The sequence below is a fragment of the Rattus rattus genome, chromosome 14 (genome assembly GCF_011064425.1).
Source record: "Rattus rattus isolate New Zealand chromosome 14, Rrattus_CSIRO_v1, whole genome shotgun sequence".
NCBI lineage: Eukaryota > Metazoa > Chordata > Mammalia > Rodentia > Muridae > Rattus > Rattus rattus.
In genome coordinates, this window is record NC_046167.1 from 43,099,317 (window position 1) to 43,122,888 (window position 23,572).

At 41.7% G+C, this 23,572-nt stretch overlaps 1 protein-coding gene across 11 annotated transcripts in view; it reads right to left on the minus strand.

The window, feature by feature from the left end:
• Nucleotides 1-23,572, minus strand: part of Carmil1 (capping protein regulator and myosin 1 linker 1) — a 279,741-nt gene that overhangs the window by 74,501 nt on the left and 181,668 nt on the right. For 8 of the 11 annotated variants that reach the window (XM_032884200.1, XM_032884198.1, XM_032884195.1 and 5 more), the window contains exons 13-23: nt 21,726-21,829; nt 18,230-18,307; nt 17,776-17,852; nt 14,627-14,731; nt 13,132-13,201; nt 9,140-9,151; nt 7,264-7,345; nt 6,647-6,746; nt 6,491-6,545; nt 2,050-2,222; nt 211-279 (exon numbers count right to left, since the gene is read on the minus strand). In XM_032884200.1, coding sequence (XP_032740091.1) covers nt 211-279; nt 2,050-2,222; nt 6,491-6,545; nt 6,647-6,746; nt 7,264-7,345; nt 9,140-9,151; nt 13,132-13,201; nt 14,627-14,731; nt 17,776-17,852; nt 18,230-18,307; nt 21,726-21,829 — 925 coding nt within the window. The remainder of the gene's footprint in view (nt 1-210; nt 280-2,049; nt 2,223-6,490; nt 6,546-6,646; nt 6,747-7,263; nt 7,346-9,139; nt 9,152-13,131; nt 13,202-14,626; nt 14,732-17,775; nt 17,853-18,229; nt 18,308-21,725; nt 21,830-23,572) is intronic. The other 3 variants (XM_032884196.1, XM_032884194.1, XM_032884199.1) reach the window with 1 other exon arrangement.

Sequence of the window (23,572 nt, forward strand, 5' to 3'; positions counted from 1 at the left end):
ACGACCAGCTGCTTTGGCAGATTGGCACTTTGGTACTTGTTCTGCACATCAGCAACTCACATTAGGACACAGCCACCGTCCTGCCCAACTCCATGACTGGTCTACAAAGATCTGATCTCTACCTACCATTTCTTCTACCATCCCACAGGTGGCAACAATGCCATTGACTCTTTAGTGTTATCCCAGAGAAGAATCCTCATTAAAACTTACTTTTCCATAGCAACGGCTATGTCTTGGAAGCCTTGTGCAGTAATGTTGTTTTTGTCCCAGATGACTGTCCTGTTTGAAAATGAAACAATGTCAACAGTCAGATTCTGAGTTGTGGCTGGAATGATTCCCCCACCACCTTCCCCCAAGATAAAGGTCTTTGAATCAACACTGTTCCTAGGCACATCCAGCCTTTGACATCCTGACACAACACTCATGCCATGCAATGTAGTTACTTAATTTTGTAGAAATATCATAATGTCTGAAGTAAATGTAAGAATATGTGTTGGACTGAATTCATAGCTATCTCTGGCTGCATGTACCAGTATGCCATTGGCAAGACATAGGTTGGACATGCTTATATGCTTATAAGCATTTTAATGACATTATGTAAGCGAGGAATAACATTCATTTGTCATTGGCCATTTCACTCAATACTATCTATCTGTCTGTCTGTCTGTCTTTACGATAGGGTTGAACCCATGATGTCATGCATGTTAAGCATGCACTATACCACTGAGTTATACTCTCAGATCCTATATAATAGCTTAACACAGCTATCACACAAATATTTTTGAAAAACTATACCTAAAAGCACAGCAAATATGTTAATTTATTGTAATACTTAAGATGGGACCAGCCAGCAACTAGAGGACTTGGTCCCTTTGTTCTCCAGACAGCATCCTTATATTCACATAGAAACTGAAGCCCCTGACCAAAGAGACTGCCCAGCCCTGTGTCCAACATAAACATCTTCAAGTCCAGAGACCTTTTCTATTCTCAAAACCTAAAGAGAACTTTGCTCTATCTCATTTTTTTCTCATTTCCCTGTCCTGGTATAATCTTGAGAACTTCCCTCACTCTGCTGGCAAAGACTAGGCTACTATGAGACAGGAGGCTGTTTACTTAATGTATTTAGGAAAAATACAACCTTACCTTCTGAAGATGTGCACTTCTGATGTTTTACGATTTCCCTGGACACAGACAGACACTACCTTTCATTCATCTGGAGGTCTTCAGCCTGACATTTACTGCTCTCCCACACTAATCCTGATGACCTCCATCACCCATACTGACTTGCAAACTGTTCTTGCTACTGTTCTTGGCTTGTGGCTTCAATTTAGTTAGAAGGTTCTGGTTCTGTGTCATGCTAAAGAAAAGGAAGCATCCCAAAAGAGCCCTCGGAGAGCAACAGGCATTTGCTCAATCAACACACTGACAGACCAGTAGGAAACCCTGATCGCTCTGAGGAACAGACAACAAGGGAACGAAGCACTAGTGGTCTCAAGAAGAGTTTTGTGTACAAAAAGTCCAGGGTATGACTGAGAAACAGAAATAGTTCCCCTGGGGAACCAGCCTTTGAAAAGCATACTTCTTGTTTCCTTGTTTTAAGTCTTTATTACAGAGATGTGGAGTGCAGGAAAGGCTTCAGACCCACAACCACATATGGTCATGCACCAACTAAGAACATGGACTACTAACTATATTGCCCAGCGATATCATGGACAGTTTCTTTTGTGCAAGCATCTCTGTGACACTTGCATAGCTATATCACCTGAAGATGCATCTCTTAAAATGTGGCCTGTCACTCAAAGACACAGATTGTCTGGGTCTGCTCCCTCAGCACAGCCTGCAAAGATTTCCCTGCTTCTCACTGACATCATCTCCCTGGTTAGATGTCAAGACTATATTGAAGAAGGAACCACAACCATTTGTCAGGGTTTTACATCACAGTCCCAACCAAGTACTCTGGTAAACATTTCTTCCCAGTGAGTATTCTAGGAGGCCCAGACTCCCCCAGAAGGAGTACCTAGCCCTCAGGATCAGGACAGTGGTGCCCACCTGAGTTTGGTGTTGATCTGTAGAGCCTTAGCCAGCATCTTCGCTCCCATGTCCCCCATGCTATTCCCACTGATGTCCACTTTGGTCAGGGAGGTGTTGCTGCCCAAGGCATTGATGATGATGGTGACTTCAGTCTTGAGTTTTGAGTCAGCCAGGGACAAGGACTGCAGAGGCTGGGGGGTGGGGTAAATAGTACACAGCACTGAACAGCATCATCAAAACAATGACCAATCTCCCAATTCTCCACAGAGAACTAGGGATGGGACTCATTGAATTATCTACTTTGGGAATTACCGTCTAAAGCCATGGGTGGGGGTGAGGTTGGAACAGGAAGGTTCTGACATTAAACTTCCTGAGTGAACTGGTGCTTCATTGCTGAATATCTGCTGCTTCTACGGAAAGCCACAGGTCATAGAAGTGACCCATTATTCCTTTCTACACAACTTATTTTTCTATAAGTGAAAAAATAACTCTAAAATGCATAGGCCAAATACAAAATAAAACACACCCAAGATGAATGATGTTCAACCAATGGATATTTCCTAACCATTTCCTATACCCAACCACTGCTTCCTCTCTCCATGTGTGATTTACTTAACCCCCTCAGCCACGATTACATTACATGAGCACGATTGTCATCCTCATTCACCAGACAATTATTAAGCAAGTCAACCAAACTCACCATTAGAGTATGAGGGGGGGGGAGCAGGTGTGTGTGTGTGTGTGTGTGTGTGGGTGTGTGTGTGTGTGGGTGTGTGTGTATGTGTGTGTATGTGTGTGTGTATACACAAGTTTATAATCCCAGTTCTTGGAAAGTAGAGGCAAAGGAAAAGAAGTTCAAGGCTAGCCTCAAAGTGTTCAAAACCAGCCTGGGTTCCATGGTACTCTATCTTACCAAAAGGCAAAATAAAAAGTTAGCATTAGAACGGAGCTGAATCAGAGTCAGCCTGCATGATCTAGTTTCAAAGTGTGTGCTCTCAACAACTATATCACACTACCCCCAAGGGGCTTCTTTTAGAACATTTGGTCATCATCCTTTAACTGTATCCTAAGTTTCCATCAAAGATATTCCTGTGGTTCAAGGAACAAAAAGTCAAATCCATATGACCACATACCATATGTGACTCTGCACCAACTAGAGACTGAAAACCATCCAGGCTGGATACAGGCTTGGTCTGGCCTTTAGGGTACATGACCAAACACTTAACAGGGCTTCCTCCTGTGCCTGGCTCCCTCTAGCTGTTCTACTATCTCCCTAATCCTGTGGGCATCTGCATTTGCAAGACTGAGTGCAGGAGTGAATCCCAAGGCATGAAAGGTTCCAGTTCAGACCAGCACATCCTCTGTCACGTGGCATGTTCTCCTCTGGCCTCACTCCCTCAAGCAGCTCTGGCACCCCAGGCAGGCAAGTGCCTGGAAGCTGAGTGATTTCCATGACAACAAGCAAACACATGTAAGATCTACCTGTGCCTGCTCCACCAGGTCATACTGATCATGTACCAATGTGTATGAAAGAAAGAGGTCTCTATTCATGACATACAAGGACAGGGTAAGGGGGATAGAGTTAAAATGTAGACATCAGTCAGGCATGGCAGCTCATACCTGAAATCTCAGCACTTGGGAGGTAGAGGCAGGGGGATAAATTGTGGTCAGACTATACTGTATGAGGCCTTGTTTCAAAAAGAAGAAAGAGGAGGAAGATAAAAAAAATACTCAAATATCAACAGAGAACTATCATGTAACTCAGACCAAGTGACTGTACCACCATCCTTGACATCCATGTGCTATGCTGCTGCTCAGACTTAGCCCAGGACATTCAGAAGGCAACAGCACATCAGTCAGAGTCAAACCCAAGCAAGTAAGCAAGTAAAAAAAAGACTGCTGGCAGCTACAGCGATGGCATCTCAGCCAGAAAGCTAAGTGTACAGTATTCTTACTTTTCTACATTCAGCCACATGTAGATACATGGAAAACAATGAAAAATGCTCAGACTCAGGCAATCTAATGTTCTAAAAAACAGATCAAAACATGAAAAGCTGTAGCCATGTCTCACCATTTCTACACTCTCTATTCTGCCACTACCAAAATGACCTACCATGGCTTCCTTCTCTTATTGAGAAACTGCCAGATCTCTAAGCTACTACTCCATTACTACATTCAAATTCTAATACACACAAACTAACGCCGAAGAATAGTGGGAACAGAATGCATACGTATTTATAAGGTCAGATCTTCCTGATTCATTATATTTCCATATAGCCTTACCCCCTGAATGCTTAACGCTTAATCTGCACTCAGCCTCCAGGTTACTGGCCATCCTGGGAGGAAACTCATCCTATTCTGTGGACTACAACAACAGGGCTTTCTTTGCAATCCTTCAGAACAGATTCTCCGTCGTGTTGGCTGCTCACTGTCACCATCTCATGAATCTGGATGTAGTCACCTTCATCTACAGCCAAAGACGATATGGAAGCTCTCGAGAATCTGGGTTTTTCCACTGAGCATTGTGTGCAATTCTGGGTGACTAAGATATTCCATGGGCTGCCAGGGAACGTGTTCCACAGAGGGCAAAGTGTCAAAGGCAGAGATTACATTCTGAATGTCCAACTCTCAGTTAAGTGAAACTGAAAATAGGACCAAAGGAATTGGTTTTCTGTGGAATAAATATTTGAATGCATGAGGCTCAACTCCTAATCACTTTAAATTGGTCTGTATATTATAGATTGCTAAGTAAAAGGAAAATTGATGGTAATTGCCTTTTGAAAAACCCACATCATTTTCAGTGACACCAAAATAAAAAGCCATTCACTGTAGAGCTATTAGCAACATAACTAATCAAACTTGTAACTTGGCAGAATTCACATTTACATAGAAAATTTGTCATCTGCAAATGTGTTTTCAGGTGCATTTTAAATATCAAAATTATCTTTATCTAAGAAACTAAAATTACAAAAACAGTTTAAAGACCCTTAAGCAACAAGCAGAACTTGAAATAATACATTCTTCATGAACTTGAAAACGTCTTAAATTATTTACTAAGACACATATTTGGGGATGAATACTAAGTATGACATTTGTAACGTTAGGCTCACAAATCTTTTAAAAATGGACCAATATCAGGAAATATGTTAATAACACAGAGTGTTGCAAAGACAAATTCAATGTATAAAATTAGTATTACATGCCATTTCTATCCTTGGCTTTAGTAATCTAATATAAAAGGAAAAAAGGCTGAGATTCTTAGCAGGTGAGAACCCAGCAATATAGCAGAACCCATTAAATAATTAATTGAATTCTTTAGCTTAGGTTAGAAATTACAGTCCCAAGTCAGAATATCAAGAAAACAGAATTTTCACCTGTCAGGCAAACAGAGGGCTAGCAGGGCAGAAATTCTGGAAGCCCAAACCTATAGGTGCCTTAGGGAAGTCAGTGTACTGATGTCATAGAATTGTCTATCATTTCCTGGCGGAAGGTCAAAAATGGAAGTGATATTTTTCAGAACATGGCATACTTTGCCTAATTCATGTAAGAAGTTACTCTACCACCACAGTGTGAATCTTTGTAATGGCAACAAGAATTTGAATTTTAGAAACTATGTTTCATGACAAAATATGACTTTGAAAAGAAAAGGGCAGTCTTGAGCATCAGTAAAACGGAAGGTAAGACACAACACTCCACTGAGTGAATTCATGGAATGCTTCTACTTTATCAGCTAAATAGCTTCTTTTTCTCATGTCCAACAGAATGCTACTCGAAATTAACTCTGATCTCAGACTTGCTCAAAAGCAACTGGAAGGCACAAAAATATAAGAAAGATGATGAGAGTCCAAGCAGCCATTTAGGATGAGAGGACACTTCCCTACTACCTGAAAACCTGTATAATTACCAGGTGAAGTCTAAACTGAAGACATGATGCTTTTCAGCCTAACACATAGTAAAACAACCAGCTGGTTAATCTGCAGAGTCATGTTTCAGCTGGACTGAATGCAGAAGGGTTGAAGAGTTAATTTACACCTTCGAAACGTCTCCTACTTTGAGCCAATGAGAAGACGCGGGTAAAAGTCCTGCTGCCAAGACTCATAGCCTAGAGGCCCCTAGGATCATATGTAGAAGAAGGGAAGAGCCCTAAGACATGGGCCATGGTACTTGGGAGGTTGGCAAGCACGCACACACACACACACACACACACACACACACACACACATACACACACACATAATAATAATAGTAATAGCAATAATAATGTTTTCAAAAGTTCTTAGTTTTAATCTTCATGATATACTAAAGAATAGAATTTTAAGTATTCAAAAATTCTACTAAGGCATATTCCATTTTTAAAATACTGATAAAAGCTACATGTGAATTATCTGAAAGCACTTCAATAAAGATCCAGTAAAAATCATCACAAAGAGGCAAGTAAAGTGTGTCGTGTGATACTCACAGAGTCTTCATCTTGGATCATCTGCACTAAGTTGTCCAACACAGGCGTCAGATTTCTAAAGAGATTTTAAAGATGTGGACAGTGGGATGAAATCAAAAGCTGTCAGGAGGCTGGCTATTTTCATCATTGTCATATAAAAAAACTCAAAACTCTTACTTGGATTTCATATTGTTAAAATTTTTGCCTAACGCCAGGTGCTGTATTGATCTGTTTTTACTGAGCCACACAATCAGGGTAGATAGGTCGGATTCTAAACCTGGAAAGAAGAGGACACATGGAGTCAGAACACAAGGACAAGGGACGCCATACAGTGGGGGTGACTGTCAGACGGAACTCAGGGTCCCAGGACCTTTTAGCCTTTATCCTCATTAGAGTTCTCTCCCTTTCATATCCTGTTGCTTCACAGGGTGAGCTCCTTTCTGCAGACTTACCTAAGCTCCTCGGGGTGATGTGCAAAGTCAGCAGCAGCCAGAAATCATATTGGTGAAGTTTCCCCTCTCCCACCGCACTGCTCACTTGTATGTAAGTTTTCTATGCAAAGTTAACAGGTTCAGGTCACTCACTAAACCAGCAGAAGTGATGTTAATTAAGTAAACATTTTGAAATAATTTAATGTCTACCAAGAATCTTAAAATGCTGGGCTCAAATCTTGACTACAGGAAGAAGGATATTTTATGATGTGTGTTAGAATGTGTATATTGGGCTGAGGCTAGCTGGCCAGTTCCTCCTGTCTTGCTTATTCCAGTAGCATCTGAGCTTCTTTTGTGACATACCGTTGTCAGAGATATCTAAGCTGGTGATGTTGTGGATTTCAGCGATACAGCCTTCTAACACTTGAGCTCCTCCGGACCTCAGCTAGAGAAACAGATCAAACACAAAATGAAACCATCTTTCTAAGGCAGGGGAACCTGAAAAATCACTAACACAGCGTGTTAAAATCATCAACTCCCAATAGCTATAAATGGAGGGAGGATGCTATTTCAATGGTAAAGGAATGATAATGTTTGCTACACCACAGAATCCAGCATAAATACCATACTTCTTTGAAAAAGGGGTCGTGGTGGAGCTGGGTAGGTCAAGTTTAACTGCTCAGAGGAGAGCTGGGGATATCACTCAGTGTTGGGCACTTATCTGGCATGCTCAGGGCCCCAGGGTTAACCTCTAGCAGTAAAAAGCATACCAAAACGAACAACAACAAAACAGCAATGTATGTCAATAGATACAAACTTCTATTCTAATTCTGGAAATTGAGCAAAGACACTAGAACACGAATGTTTCACAGCCCTACAGGAGAGAGCCTGCCTAACACTTCTCACTGTCCAGGGGCCATGTCCATAGAGATGGGTTGATTCCCAGGACTCCTGAGAATCTCACTACAATCCAGCAAGCTCAAATCCTTACGTGTAGACCATGTGAGCAGCATGTGAGATACACATATGTTCTCCCTTGACATTAATTCAAATCTAGGTTATTCCAATATTCAACCCTACATGGTGCCATGTGAAGAGTCTCTTGGCTGTACTGTTTGTGGACTGCTGACAAGAGGAACAGCCATATCTCTTCAGTGTAGACACCATGTTCTCCAACTATTCTGAACCCACAATGGTGATCTCCCAGAGGCAGATTCCAAAGCTGCCAAGGAGCTGCTGTAGTTATTTTCAGGTGTCCTCTAGCTTTAGCAAATGCCTATCCAGCTTGTGTTACCACGGCAACTCCATACAAACCTTGTTTGTTTTTTTTCTCCAAAATATAAAGGGTTTTAATTTTAGTTCATTTTTATTTTAAATATATTCGTTGGTTTGCTTGCTTTGTGTGTGTGTGTGCATGTACACACATGCTTGGGTACTCTTAGAGATCAGAAGACCTAGAGCTAGGAGATTGCTTAAGCACTCATCCATCTCTTCAGCTCTCACTGGCACCTCTAGAGGCTCCCAGCACTATGCTATGTCAAGAGCCACCTGTGGGCTCATACCCATATATAAACTGTGTTTCCTGTCTAAGGTAAGATTAGAAATTAAATAGAAACTCCTCAGGGACCTTAAAAACAATTACAGGCTTATTGCACAGAATATTAAAAACGAAGGGCTTGTATCTTTTGTCTTTGTAGATCTTTCTAGCTATTAATTCTAAATACATTTTATAATGTGTCACTTCGAGACTGCCAATTTTAAAAGTAAACAGAAGAAAAAACAAAAGAAGAACAACCCTGTTCTTCACCATAAGTAGCTATTGAGATGCATTGCCCCAGCTCTGCTGACACTTGAAGCAAGCCTGCCTAGCACAATGCTAGGAGAAGTGACTCAAGCCAACACCTCAAGAAACACGAGGTGATGTTCAGAGTGTGAAAAGGGAGACAATTTAAGAAGATAACCCCAAGCTCACTGGCCTTTCTGATGTGTATGCGCTGCCAGGGATTCTTGTGGAGAAATGAAATTGTACAGGAGAATCCCTAGACTCGTCATAATGTGCAGTAAAATAATCCTTTTAAAGAAATGGGAAATGCAAATGACATGTAGCAATCGACTCTGTTCATTTTGTAACTATTTTTAGTGATGAAGCACAGACACACAAAATTAGCATATTTTTCAACACTGAAAAATGATGAAATAGTTGAACACATCCTAGATTGTTGATGTATGCAATACTTACACAGTGGCCAAGCTAAGGGAAGCCCAAGGGGGGAAAGACAAACAAGCATTATCAGCAGCAGGCAGAACAAGAACGAAAGTAGAGCTGAAGTCTACAATACACTGCCTAAAGTGTCACTTCCGAGAAATACCTCCAACTAGAAGGTGCTTCCAAACACAGTCCAAAAATTTAAACAACTCATCTTTAGTTACCAAGAATACCATTACATTCATAGGTTTTCAGGTGCGCAGAATTCCCTTACAGCTAAAGCTTCCCCAAATAGTAAATGCTTCTTTCCCATTACTGTAAATGAAAATCCTTTAAATGAATTTGCATAATCAGAGCCATGTGTGCATATGTGAATATAAAACTGGTTTTTTTTTTTTTTTTTTTTTTTTTTTTGTTTTTTTCGAGCTGGGGACCTAATCCAGGGCTTTATGCTCCTAGGCAAGCGCCTAACCACTGAGCTAAATCTCAACCCCTAAAACTGGTTTTTTAAATCTTGCTCATCTGCATGACTAGCATTATTTAAAAGAAAAGCAAGATTGAGCTGGGCGTGGTGGGTGGTGGCACATCTATAATCCCAGCACTTGAGAACTTCCTGCAGGAAGATGTGGAGCTTGAAGCCAGATAACTCAAACAATAAACAACAGACAATAAAAAAGAAAATGAGCAAAATAGAGCCCATGTGATTGTAAGCACGTGTAATTCCAACGTGTGGGGAACAGGGATTGCTATAAATTTGAGGGCAGTCTACTTGGTCTACACAGAGAATCTCTGGCTATCCAGAGATGTATAAGATCTTATCTCAAAAAAAAGGAAAATCAGAGAGCAGTTCAGTGTTACAGCATCACTGAAGAATTTAAATTGTATTTCCTCATGAGACCGTCCTCTTACTGAGGGTGGTGGAGCGTTGTAGATGATTCAGTTCTAAGTGAAAAGTCAAATGTGACATTCAGGCATGTATCTAATAGGGACATAATAAGTGTGGTAACACATGCTTACAGTCCCAGTCCTTGGGATTAGCAGCTCAAGGTTATCCTTGGCTGTGAAGCAAATCTGGCTGGCCTACAAGAGACCCTGTTTTTAAAATTGTATTTATCTGATCATGGGGAAAAAGTTGTGTGGAATTCTTTCATGCTTCTGACTAGCAGTCTAAGACTAAAGAAAGCTGTGGTTAAGATAGAGAAGCTGAGAAATTAATAGCAAAAGAATGTTTCTACATTAAGAAAAGTTTCTGAGAGCAGTGCATAAACTAATCCAAAACAGGAAACCAATAATCAAACCCCAGAAACAGCAAGTATCCCAACACGAACTATCCTGTAACTCCAAATACCCTTTGGGGAAGTCGACTATGCCATGAAGAGGAAAAAACTGAAATCCAGTTACATTTGGACATCTAGCCCTAGGAACCAAGCGTGAAACAAAACACTGTAACATCTCAGATAATAATTTTGTGCTTCACCAATTTTAATGAGCAGCATTTTAACACATAGCCAGGAAGCGTGGTCACTGGTTCTGTAACTAAGGACATAGGGCTGTGTTCTTATAAGACATGTATACTTATAAGACATGCTTCATTAGCATTGTAAATTTTCCTATAACCCCTAAATGAAAGAACCAAATTAAGGTAAAATTATCATAACAATGGTCGATCCCACTGTCAAATTGCTCATTTGACCTGGATTTCCATCATCATAAAAAGAAAACTAGAAGTTCAAAGGTCTTCCTTTGAAGGTTGACTTTAGAAACTGCTGTGGCCCCCCTACCCCCAAATGTATCCTCATTTTTCTAATGTTCTATTTCAGGGCTACACCACTATGTCTGGCCTGCCTGACATTCTTAACTTACAAAACTATTTTATATGGTTGACCTAATATTACCTTCAAAAGATTTTCAAAACACAAGACATTAGGAACAAGTTTTAAACCAGGTCCACCTGGTAGTCTTTGATCAAGGTCCTGTCTCAAAATAGCTGAGACAAAAATAACTAATCATAATTAATGTTCTAATGGTGGTCAATGTTGGTATCTACAGAGCACCATCAGAGAGATGGATTGCTTCAAATACTTAAGGTTTCACCATTTCCTCAAATGTATATGTGGTCAACAGATCACTCATGCTTGTCACAGCTTGACCGTGGGGAAAGAATGCCTTATCAGGCCGAAAAAGCCATCGTTGAGTCACAGCTAATGTAGTTTGGCCTGTGTCTGGTCAAAACAGTCCCACCAATTTCCTGCTCCTTATCAGGCTCCATCACCTCAGCAAAGTGCTAATAAGAGAAATGTTTTCCATTGCTGGACTTGGTTTCTACTTCATGTCTACCTTTATAAACAGAGGGCCAAGGATCACAATGACAGCTCCATTACTCAAAATCAGTATTCTAGGCTTTTCCTTCTGGTTTTTAGCTTTTGTGTAGCTTTGCTTTCCTGAAACAATAAAATCTTAATAGTGACTTTCACACCAAAATTAATGACAAAATCCATCACTGATATTGCATATGGAACAATTCCAGGCTTGTCACTTCATGTGTGGCTCTTCAGCTATGTCTGCAAACCTCACTCAGTATCTAGCATCAGCTTGGTGCCTGGCATTTTGTGAAGCAATGAGGGGACCATGTATTACATAAACCTTGCCCTCTAAAAAGCCACAACCTGGCTAGGAAAGCAAACAGGAGCCAAATTTATAATTGTGTGAGAGCTGCATAGGGAGGAAGGCATGTGGCAGGCAGAGACACAGACAGGAACACTGTCAGAGGATGACTTAGGGTATGTTTCTAAACAGAATTCCTTCAGATCTTGTAACAGCTTCCTAGGGAAATACTAATCCCACTTCTATCACACAAACACACACACACACACACACACACACACACACACACACACACACCCTGAATCTGGATCTGGAATCACCTTCAGGCTCACTTCTGGATATGTCTGCTGAGGCATTCCCAGATCAGTTTAACTGAGGGAAAAAGTCACCCATGATGTAGGCAAGCAGAATCCTGGAATTGGGGGTCCTGGATTTAACTAAAGGAGAAAACAAACAGTAGTAGCACTCACTGCTCTCTGCTTCCTGGCTACGGCTATGATGTGACAGCTGCCTGGTACTCTGCATCCTGAGATAATGGCAGTCTTAAAACAGTGAACTGAAACAAAACCTTTGGTCTCTAAGTTCCTTTTGTCAAATACTTGTCACAGTAACAAGCAGAGTGATTAACGAATCAGCCAGTTTGCCTGTGATGACACAGTCTGACTGATTTATAAGGAAGTCAACCTTTGACTTCAATCCTCAAGGACTTGCAAGGAAGAGGGCTAGTAGGAACCACAGCACAACAATCCTTAAAGGCACGGGCAGGAATGGAGACTCCATTCTGCTGGGAAAAAGAGATGAGGAGGGCACACTGGGCGAAGTGAGGCTCAGAGCAGGCAAGTGTCTGTAGCTGGGGATTGTCTTACTAATGTCCACATGAACGGATAGTTTCAAAATGAGGAAAGACTAGGTTTCCTCTAACACACAGGCATTTATATTCTTCTCTGAGGGCTCTTCTACTGGAAGTGTTCGGGGCTCCCGTATAATTTCAAGAGTTATTGTAGTACTCCTGTCTTAAACCAAGATATTAAAAAGAGTTATTAAGAAGATAGCCATTCTGTTTTACACCCGCACAAATCCAAGTTCAGCTCTAAGCATTGGTCTCCAGAAACCAACGTGGTGCACTGCTTTTCATGACACAAAGCTAGTGGATGGCTTTGTATCGATGGGATGCATCATAAAACACTCAGGCAACAGGTGCTAAGAACTCGGGAATGTCATTAAAAACATATGTGAATGCTATTGGAAAGGTGTTCTGGGGTGGCTTGCAGATAAAATTGCAAAACACAGAACATGTGAAACTTGCATAATGTCTTCTAACGCTTCACTTCTCCCTGTGGAATCACAACAGTACACCCAGGGAGAATGCAGAAAGAATTCTGAGGCTGTTATCAATTCCGGTTCTGTCAGGGTGGTCTTACCTCACAATTGCTGAGATCCAGAGAGACTCCCTTCAAGCTATGATTGCAGGCCAGGCCCAGGAGCAATGCCCTGAGGAAAGGAAACACATATATTAGGCACAATATGAATATCATGAATATCAGTACTGTGCACACAATGGCAAACTCTCACACATACATAAAGCAAACACACACACACGCACACACACACACACACACACACACACACACACACACACACACACTGAATAAAGCCTGGAAACTCAACTTTTTCTGGAACACAGGCACCATACACTCTCAGTTTTTGAAAAGTCAACTGCACTTTGACAACGGTGGGCATGTGACGCTTCTGCATTCTTCTGTCTGACAGGAGGTGAATCTGTCATAAATGCAAGCCTTGGAAACACTACTATTCCTATGCAAATAAACCCACAGCCCACCTAATTGCATACTGAAATCAAATTGTGTTCATCATAGATAAATCCCCACCTGCATCTGCTTGAGAACCGCATTAATGAACATTTGAATATTACTATGTGATTGTTATTAGTGTAGCACAGTGAGGCCAGCTTTCCCCAAGGAATAGGCAGTGATGGAGCCTGGTCCTACAGTATTCCAAAAGGTGAAATGAGAGCTAGATGAGTTTATTTAGTCACCTCACAGCATATACAGGTGAAGATAAATGCCCTGGAGATAAGAAGTACCTTATTTAGTTAAGATTTATTAAAGTTTATCTTTCATGTATAACATTGACTTTCCAACTTAAAAAACTGAAACACTGTGAACTTGCCACCAAAAACATCCTGAGTGTGCCAGTCTCCTACTCTACTCTATGAGGAGGACTAAGCTCACAGTAGGATCAAAATAAATTAGCTGAATGAGTTTGTCAATGATATAATCAAAGTATAATAGAATCTCTACAGAATATTAACCCCAACAGCCATTTTAATAAGCTACCAGAAACAAATCTTGATCGGTGTGTGTGTGTGTGTGTGTGTGTGTGTGTGTGTGTGTGTGTGTGTGTGTGTGTACTTGTGTATGCCACCTCACCAACCAAACATTGACTATTCTTACTCTATAACTACCTTGCTATGAATTGGTTTCCTTGTATAGACACAACACATAGTAAATATGACTACTAGCAATAGTAGAAATAGTTAAACATTGGTTAAAAACATACACAAAAGAAACCCAGAATGGTTTGGATAGAGGTTTAAAAAGACAGTGGTCTCTGGGAAAATACTTCCAATTTTCTTCACTTTACATTAACTATGTCAATGCCCAGTACACAAGTTTTATGTGACATCTTTTACCAAAGTCCAAAATCCACATGAAAGATTGTAACAGAAGATACAGCAAAGCAACATCCATTGCGCACTCTTTACTGTCAACTGTATGCCATTCTCCTGCCTCAGAAGCCTTTCTCACAGGCCTGCTCTGCCTCCCTTCTTTCCAGCACATTCATAATTGCAGACATAACTTTAAAAGCTCTAGAGATGACAAATGAATCACTCACTTCAAGGGCTCGGGAGACAGTTTTGTGCCTGAAAGATTGATTTGGATCAAAGCCAGAGAACTGCTGAAAAACTGCTTGAAAGATGGAGGGACTTCCTTTCCTTTCCTGGAAAAAAAGATGCAAGCATCAAAAGAGTGGTGGCATTCCATCCATCCTTCTTACTGGGTATGCAGACAGGTGAGATGCACAAAACCAACCATGTGTCCACAAGAGCATTAAAGAAGAAACAAGAGTCTAAATGATAACCTAAGAGTGTGGGACTATTACACCCGCAGGGCAATTCATTCCTCTTCTTGGTATCCAACAAACTCATTGTATTTTTGCCCACTGATCAAGAAACATTAAAAACATAAGGTCAGACTTGAGTGTTATTCTCCAAGGCTAAGAGCTCTGCTACTTGATGGTCTCTGTGGTGCTCAGGGCTCAATGACAGTTCATTATCTTGGTTGCCTTCATGTTTTTACAGTGCTGGAGACTGTAAAAGACTCCATGCGTGAGAGGCAGGCGTGAGAGGGCTGAACCACAAACCCAGCTCTGTTCTTGAGACATTCTCATGCAACCCAGGCTGCTCTTAAATTCATTATATAACTAAAGATAACCCCAAATCAGCTTCCTGTCTCCATCTGCCAAGTGCTGGGATGATAGATATGTGCCATTTTGTTTTGATGTCTTACTATGTACCCAAGGCTAACCCAAAACTTGTTATCTTCTTGCTTCCACCTTCTAATCCAGTATGATTAGATCAACAGGTGGTCTCAGTGAGATGGTTACTTGAGGCAGAACTGAGGAACAGCATAGAAGGTGAATGGCACCAAGCCTGTATGACTAGTAACCATTTACCTACCACGTTCACATTGTAAACCTAATCATTTTAGGTCCAACATTATTTTAAAGACAAAGTGGAAAATAGAGTGGCGAGGCAATGCTTCTCTTGCTATGTCAAAGTAGATCAGGTCATACTGTTGAGTCAAACTCGTACTCTAACGGTTTGCAATGGAATAGGCCTCAAGCTCCCACAGTGCAGTGTGCAGGCTTAGCCTGCTCCATTCTCTAAGAATCCAGAATGGCTCAGCAGCATGGAGTACTTAGCTGACACCCATGATGCCACTTAGATGACTGCAAGTCATACAGAAAACAGAAAGCAGCAAGCATCTCGGGGGTCTGCCACATAGCATGCAACAGCATTTTACATGCGCAGAGATCTTTAAAAAACCAGTGATACTTGAGGGCTTTAAAAGCAATGTCCTTCTATTTCTAATCCTCTGCTTGTGTGTTGTTTTAACATCCCCTGATATTCTCTGTCCCTTTATAAGAGACAGTAACCATGTGACAGGTGGCTTGGTCCTAAGAGCCTCTGTGACCAATGTGAATCTCAGAAAGCAACTTTCTGAGCCAGGACACTTATCTCCAGGATTGTCTTGCCCTCTGTTACATCTTCTGGATATAGGAGGCTTCCTACCGGGCTGAAGGTGACATAGCCAGCCCGTATAGGACATGCAGACAACCCAGCCTCCCTGATGAATGTGAATATGAAGTTAGTTGCAAACAAAATCTGACTCACCTGGCTAACAATCTACACCTCAATATGAACTCACTCACTTTAACACAGTTGCCCAGGGCTTTCCAGGAGTCTACCTAAACAAGGTGCTAGGTAGCAACAGCTTAATCATAGTCTTTCACCCTGAAAATAAGGCATTGTGTTAGTGCTGCTTCGCTATAAGCAAAGAATGGGGGCACTGAAGACCAATCATGGCAGAATTCACAGTGGCTGAACTCAAAAGAGCTGATTATACAAAAACCTTTAGAAGACGACCTGTCATCCTGTAATTCAGTTCCTCAGTCAATTACAGCTCTGTCAAAGTGATGCTTCGTGACCTGCCTCTAAACAAGACAGAACAAGTCTGGATGAACATTTTCTCACCATGCCGTCTGCCTGACATGATGTTCTCTAACTACACTCTATTGAGGAATCTGAAACATATTTTTGGTACGTAGAGGCTCATCTCTCCCGCTCTCTGTTTTGTTTTGCTTGCTTGTTTGAGACAGAGCTCTATGTGGTCTAGGCCATTCTCAAACTTACTACATGAACTGAGGATCACCTTGAACTCCCAACTCTCTTGCCTCCACTACCTGGGATTATGGGCATGGGTTTCCAAATGAAAGGCATTCATATTACTCTTGAAGTAATGGACTCAAAGAATTTAGAGATATATTGGCATGTTTGCAAGGCACTGAATAGAATAAAGCATGCCACCAAACTTGATTTTCTAAATAAGTCAAGCTATTCCCTTGAAGATATAAGGCTTTTAAAAGACTGACTAGGACATATGGAGAAGGCAGGCACTGCTATTAGGCAGTGCCACAGATCATTAGAGTGCAACATACACAATGCAATTGATGCCGTGAGCTCATGATTCTACATGATGACATGATGAGAGTTGAACTGGACTAATTCACGGAATGGCCATGATCATTGCACCTTTGAGAAGCAAGTGCCTCTCCTAGCTCTCTTCATGCACAGTGGCCAATGCTCATGAATCCTTGCTGCTTCAAAATACACCATGTTAGCAAGCTTAACTCTAGAACTAAGTTGCTGTACTTAGCCCTCGTCTCCTACAACTGGCAAACACGAGAGCTCCAGGGTGACCATTCTTCTTTGTTCTTGAGGTTGTTCACATTAACTTCTAACCTCCTCGCTGAGAAGAAGCTGGAGATGGAGTATCTGTCCACCTATGTGAAACCATGCACTACCTCATATAAGCAGGCTAGTTAGAGGCAAGCCCCTTACAGCTTGTGTTTCAAAACAATGCAGCAAAAACCTTACCCTTTCAAGGCCCAAAACTCACAGCTGTGATTTAAGATTTAGTTAAGGTTTATCTTTCATGTATAGCATTGACTTTCCAAGCCAGGTCTGTGGTCTACAAACCTGTGCTCTCAACTCTAGGGAGGCCAAAGCAGGAAGACTGGCATGGGTTTGAAGTCAGGCTGTAGTGTGAGGCCCTGTCTCAAACAACAACAACAACAACAACAACAACAACAACAAATAATAATAATAATTCCACTTTCACCGATCACCCTGTGTTCATTATCTTCACAACATATCTGCAGAGACTATAAGGCGGTGATGATAGCAGGGGGGACAGCCATACCTGTGAGAGAAGACAGACCTGGAGAGATTGAGCACGGCCAGACACTGAAGGCATCCCCGGAGGAGAGCACTACACACCTGAGGAAGAAATGGGACATTAGCACTTCTGCACAATCCTAGGTCTGTGAGAATATTTCACTAAAGATACCGACAGGCGGTTGGGGATTTAGCTCAGTGGTAGAGCGCTTGCCTAGCAAGTGCAAGGCCCTGGGTTCAGTCCCCAGCTCCGAAAAAAAAAAAAAAAAAAAAACCAGACCATTTAAAAAATTTGGGGGTTGGGGATTTAGCTCAGTGGTAAAGCGCTTGCCTAGCAAGCGCAAGGCCCTGGGTTCGGTTCCCAACAAAAAAACTCCTAAAAAAAAAAAAAAAAAAAAAAAAAAAAAAAAAGATACAGACAGGCTTCCATCACATTAAAGAGGCATTCTGAGAGTCAGAGCAGTAGAAAAAGGCATTACCATCTCCAGAGAACATTCAGTATTAGACAGATCCAGATGAACAATGGTGTTGGGCTGGGCCAAAAAATTGTACATGTGCTGGAAAGGAACAAAAAGCAAGTGAAAGTTAGGCTCTAGAGAGACACAGGTCAGTGCTTCCAAACACACATGCCCAGGACCTTCTCGGCCGTTTCTCAGAAAGGTTTGCAGACGTTTCTGTTATTCAGTCTCCCTCCCTAGGAACAAACACCCAAAGGGTACTTAAAGTAAAATTATACAGGCAAACAATATGATCAGGAGGAAACTCACTGCCACATACCCCCCTTTACACATGACTTTGGTTTCTTGATTAGTTCGATTTATTCTGTAATTTGAGCACTGCTAATTAAGTTTAACTCCTGAGTCTAAAATACCCTGTGAATTGTAGTCACCCTGTCAAAATCCAAGTCACTGTTCAAAGTGTTGAGAAGAGCGCTATTTGAATCTGAGTCATAGAGGCTCTCAAGCTGTGTTCTCTTCTCCCTGACATAATAATGTTTTCTTTATCTTTAGTGACTTCTAAAAATCTAACATGATTGTCCTGAGGAAAGTATTAGAAAAACAAAACAAAAAGAACTCAAAATTCAAGTACTGCTTACATATATTGGTTTGGTGGTACCACAATGCCTAAAACTTCCCAAACCCCCACAACCCTGCATGGGAACAATGAAATAAGTCCCTCTGATGTTCTTTAATTTCCTCAATATAAGCAGGATCCAGGGCTCTCCAATGACACAGTCTAAGTTTTCTGCCCCAGGTGACAACCTTCACTTCTCCTCTGCTTCATTGGGTGCCACCAGCTACTTAAAAACACACACAGAGCCTCATTTCTCAGCCAACACTCATGAAATGCTGCAGTGTGACTCTCTGGTACTTCAGGAAATTCCTCACCAGCAAGGAATTCAAAAGATCATAAAACTAGCCTGCAGATACTTTGGAATAACAGAAACATGTTGCCTTCATTTACACGGAGTCCCTTAGGCTCGGGCTCTGGAGCAGTGAGTGACCTACCTTCCTTAAGGCATTTTTGTGGTGGTGGTGGTGGTGGTGGTGGTTTTGCTTCCTTCTACCAGCAGGGGGAGCTCCCCCCCCAAGTAGTGAGGATGCCCTTTGTGTGTGGCTTTCCCAGAATGCATAAGGCCAGGTGAGTATGTGCACCTGCTAAGGACTCTGAGAACCCTGCCGTGTCCTTGGCTGGGAACCCATGTTCACTCGGCCCCTTCACTGCACTCCACTGTACCCGGAGGCAGACGGGTAGACTGGAACAAGCTGTACTCCCTGGACCAGGAAGTGGGAGATGTTACTCATGTTCCTACTCTAGATGAGTCTTATTATTTAATTTCGTCCTCTTTTTATTTGCCTCTGCTTTTGTTTCATTTATTTTATTTTAAAATATTTACTTATTTATTTTATGAGTATGCAGATGACTGAATGTATGTGCACCATATCCACAACACAGGAACCCACAGAGATCGGAAGAGGGCATCAGATCCCCTGGAACTAGTGTTACAGGTGCTTGTGAGCTGCCGTGTGGGTGGAAACCTAGATCCTCTGCTAGAATAGTAAGCACAAGTAACCCCTGAGCCACCTCTTCGGCCCCTATTTTATGTTGTGAGACTGGGTCTTATTCTGTAACCCAGGCTGGCCTGGGACTCATTTTGTAGTCCAGGCTGACCTCGACCTCATGGCTATCCTCCTGTCTCAGCCTCCTGAGTACTAGGAATGTACTGCATCCCACCACATTCACCTTCACTCTAGCCCTCCACTGTGCTGCCATGCACGCTGTGGTCTTCCCTGCGGAGCTCTTTGCTCTATCTTGGGAAGAAGAGGGTTTGAGTATTACCAGTGACGTGGACACTAGAGATGACAAATGGAAAGTTAAGAGACATCGGAAAACAAGGTGTGATTAAATGTGTGTGGTGTGTGGGGGGTGACAAAATAAACACACAAAAGCTTTCGTTGACCCCGCTCCATAGGTAAAGTAAGACAACATTATGAGAATAAATTCCAGCCTTTCTCATTTCTGTGAAGCAGTCATTGTGTATGGTGCTTTGAATAGCTTTGGCCCCCATAGGTTTGAATGCTTGGCCCAAGCTGAGTGACTCTGTTAAGAGGTATGGCGTTTTGGAGTGGGTGTGGCCTGGTTGGAGCAGGTATGGCTTGTTGGAGTGGGTGTGGCCTGGTTGGAGAAAGTATGAGACTTTTAGGATGAGCTTTAAGATCTCACATGCTCAAGCTTTGTCCGATATGAAACACAGTCACCTGCTGCCTGCAGATCATGATGTAGAACTCTCAGCTCCTTCTCCAGTACCATGTCCAGACGACACTGTGCCTTATGCCATGACAATAAAGGACTAAACCTCAGAAACTGTAAGCCAACCTGAATTAAATGTTTTCCTTTATAAGAGTTGCTGTGATCATGGTGTTTATTCACAGAAATTGAAATGTTAACTAAGACAGAAGTATACAAATAAAGGCCCTTTCCAAAAGCCCACTATTTGCATGCCCTGTTGTCAAAGGGAGATTTCCCCTAAACTGTGACTGCATAAACTATAAACTGCATAGTGACCAGAAGGGACTATCTACCACAGAATGAGCTCATAACTAACCCCCAACAACACGAAGTTCTATCAAACATTTATATTACTATTCATGGGCATAAAACATCATGTTAGAATTGAGGGGATTCTTTTTTGAAAGATTTATTTTACATATGAATCTCTATCTGCGTGTATACCTGAAGATAGAGAAGGAGCATCAGATCCCAGAATAGATGGTTATGAGCCACTATGTGGTTGCTAGGAATTGAACTCAGGAACTCTGGAAGAGCAGATAGTGCTCTTAACTGTTAAGCCATCTCTCTAGCCTCTGGAATAAATAGCCCAGAATGAATCAATCAATCTATCTATCTATCTATCTATCTATCTATCTATCTATCTATCTATCTATCTATCTATCTTGCCTTCACAACCAAACTCTAATGAGTAGCTCCTGATTACTTTTATTTATGGAATAGTCTATGACTGGGGTTATCCTAATGGCCCCCTTTAACAGCAACATAAATAAAAAACAAACATAAAAAAAAAGATCGAGATTTGTACCCTCAATCTCAGCATTGGAGAGAATGAATTAGGACAGTCACTGTAAGCTGGGGGCCAGCCTGGCTGACTACATAGTGGGCTCCAGGCCGACACATTCTCTCAAAACAAAGCACCTGCATCCCAACAACAGTATTTAATGATGAAATAGCTTTTCCAAAACGGATTTGAACCTCAGCATCATTAGGTGAGAAAACAACTTAATTATGATGACAGGCAAATTCAATTAAGACAGCCTCTGGGGTTTTCCCAACACGTCACTAGCTTTTAATGTGATTGTAGAGCATGGGAGAGGAACAGGCTGGGACAGCAGGGTTAGAAATGATGACTGGCTTTCTCTGAAAATGGCTGCTCCAGGGCTAGATGAGTGGCAAACTTACTGAGAGGTCATCTCCTCGGAGGACATTCCCTGAGAGGTCCAGGTGGGTGAGGGTAGAGGCAGTCAGAGGGTTGGCACTGAGGGACTGACAAAGGCTATTCACCCCTGCAACAACAACAACAAAAAAAAACTATCAAAGTTCAGTATCCACTCTCAGAAAGAAAACGAGGCTCCTGAGTTTCCACAAAGTCAAATCAAACTGCCAGACCGAGGGCCAGAGCTCTGCCCTTGGAGGGGAACACTGACTGTGGCTCCTTTGACAATTCCTCTGGGAAGCCAGACAGCTCACAGACAGCCTGCACTCTAGACTTCAAATTTAACCAAGAACAGAAAGTGTTTTACTTTCAAGTCCCAAAGTGACAAAAGCCAACTAGCTGAAGATTTTGAGCCTATACTTAATCCTATCAGATGATTCTGGACTTAGTAAATAGTATTTAAATGATACATGTGCAATACTGGGCATGCTTAAGTATTGGAAACTTGATAGAGGAATATACTGCTCCCTTTATATATATTATATATCCCTATAAATAAATTATATTTATATTATTATATAATATTAAGTATATGCTATATCTGTTTACAACATAATCATATACACTGTAAATATGTATAAATAATGTCACACACACATATGGATGTATATAGAAAGAGATGTTTCCAATATTCTTTGTTGAAAACCCAGCATACACTAGACAGAGGTGTCCGAGACTCAAAAGTACCACCTGACAACCTACAGGCTCGCGCAGTGGCAGACATAGACAGATCAACAAAGGGAGTTTTTCTCCTGTGGACTCTGCATCTGTGGTTCAGATGGCCATCATAGAAATACACTTTTTTTTTTTTTTAAAAAGAATTACAGTTTAGATCTGACATCCAGCACTAGAGAGGCAGAGGTAAAACATGATTGGCCAGAGTTTAAAAGGCAGCCTGAACTAATTGTTTGAGGCAAGACCAGGCTACATGAGACTGCCAGAAACAAACAAACAAACAAACAAACAATCAAAAACAAAAAAACACTCAGGAAGAAAAAAAAAGTCTGAGCTGTATATTGAGACCCATCTCAAAAACACAAAAACAAAAAAGGCATATATACTACCAGGAGTACAGACTCGTTCATGGTCAGTATCCCCTAAGTGATAGTGTGTGTGTGTGTGTGTGTGTGTGTGTGTGTGTGTGTGTGTGTGTGTGTGTGTATCAATGAGCAACATTCTTTTGTGTTGCCATCTATATTCATCTTTCTCTGTGTGTGCCTGTTCACGTGTATATGTGTGGGTGGGTGGCTAGCGGGTAGCCGTGTTCAGGAGGAGGTAACGGGACAACCTCAGGCAGGAGCTGTCCACTTTGTTGAGACAGGATATCCTGAGGCTCACTAATTAAGTGGAACTGTCTGAGAAGCCCCAGACTCACCTATCTCCTCAGCTTGGGTGAAAAGTATCTGCCACCAGAACTGTTTTTGTTTTGTCTTGCATGTGGGTTTTGAAAATCAAACTCAGAACCTCACACTTACACAATAAAAGGGCTTTCTCTCTCCAGTCCCCAGTGTCCACTGTTCTCTCTTTAATGAAATGACTGAGCCTAAAATATCTGGAGAATACCAGACGCTCATCAAGAAAAAAATCACTTATAAAGCCATGTATTTAAGTGAAGCATTTTAAAACCCAATAAATAAATTCCAAAATGCAAAGGCCAAATTAATCCCGACAGCAAGGAGGCCCTTGGCAAGTGGGGCACTTGGAAAGTAGCCAGCCTCTGACTAGACTCCAGAGAGACCCTGTTACCAGCCCAGCTTCATGCTCCTGAAGCAGAAGGGTCCCTCCCTTCCTGAGCCCAGGTTCACACAAGGCT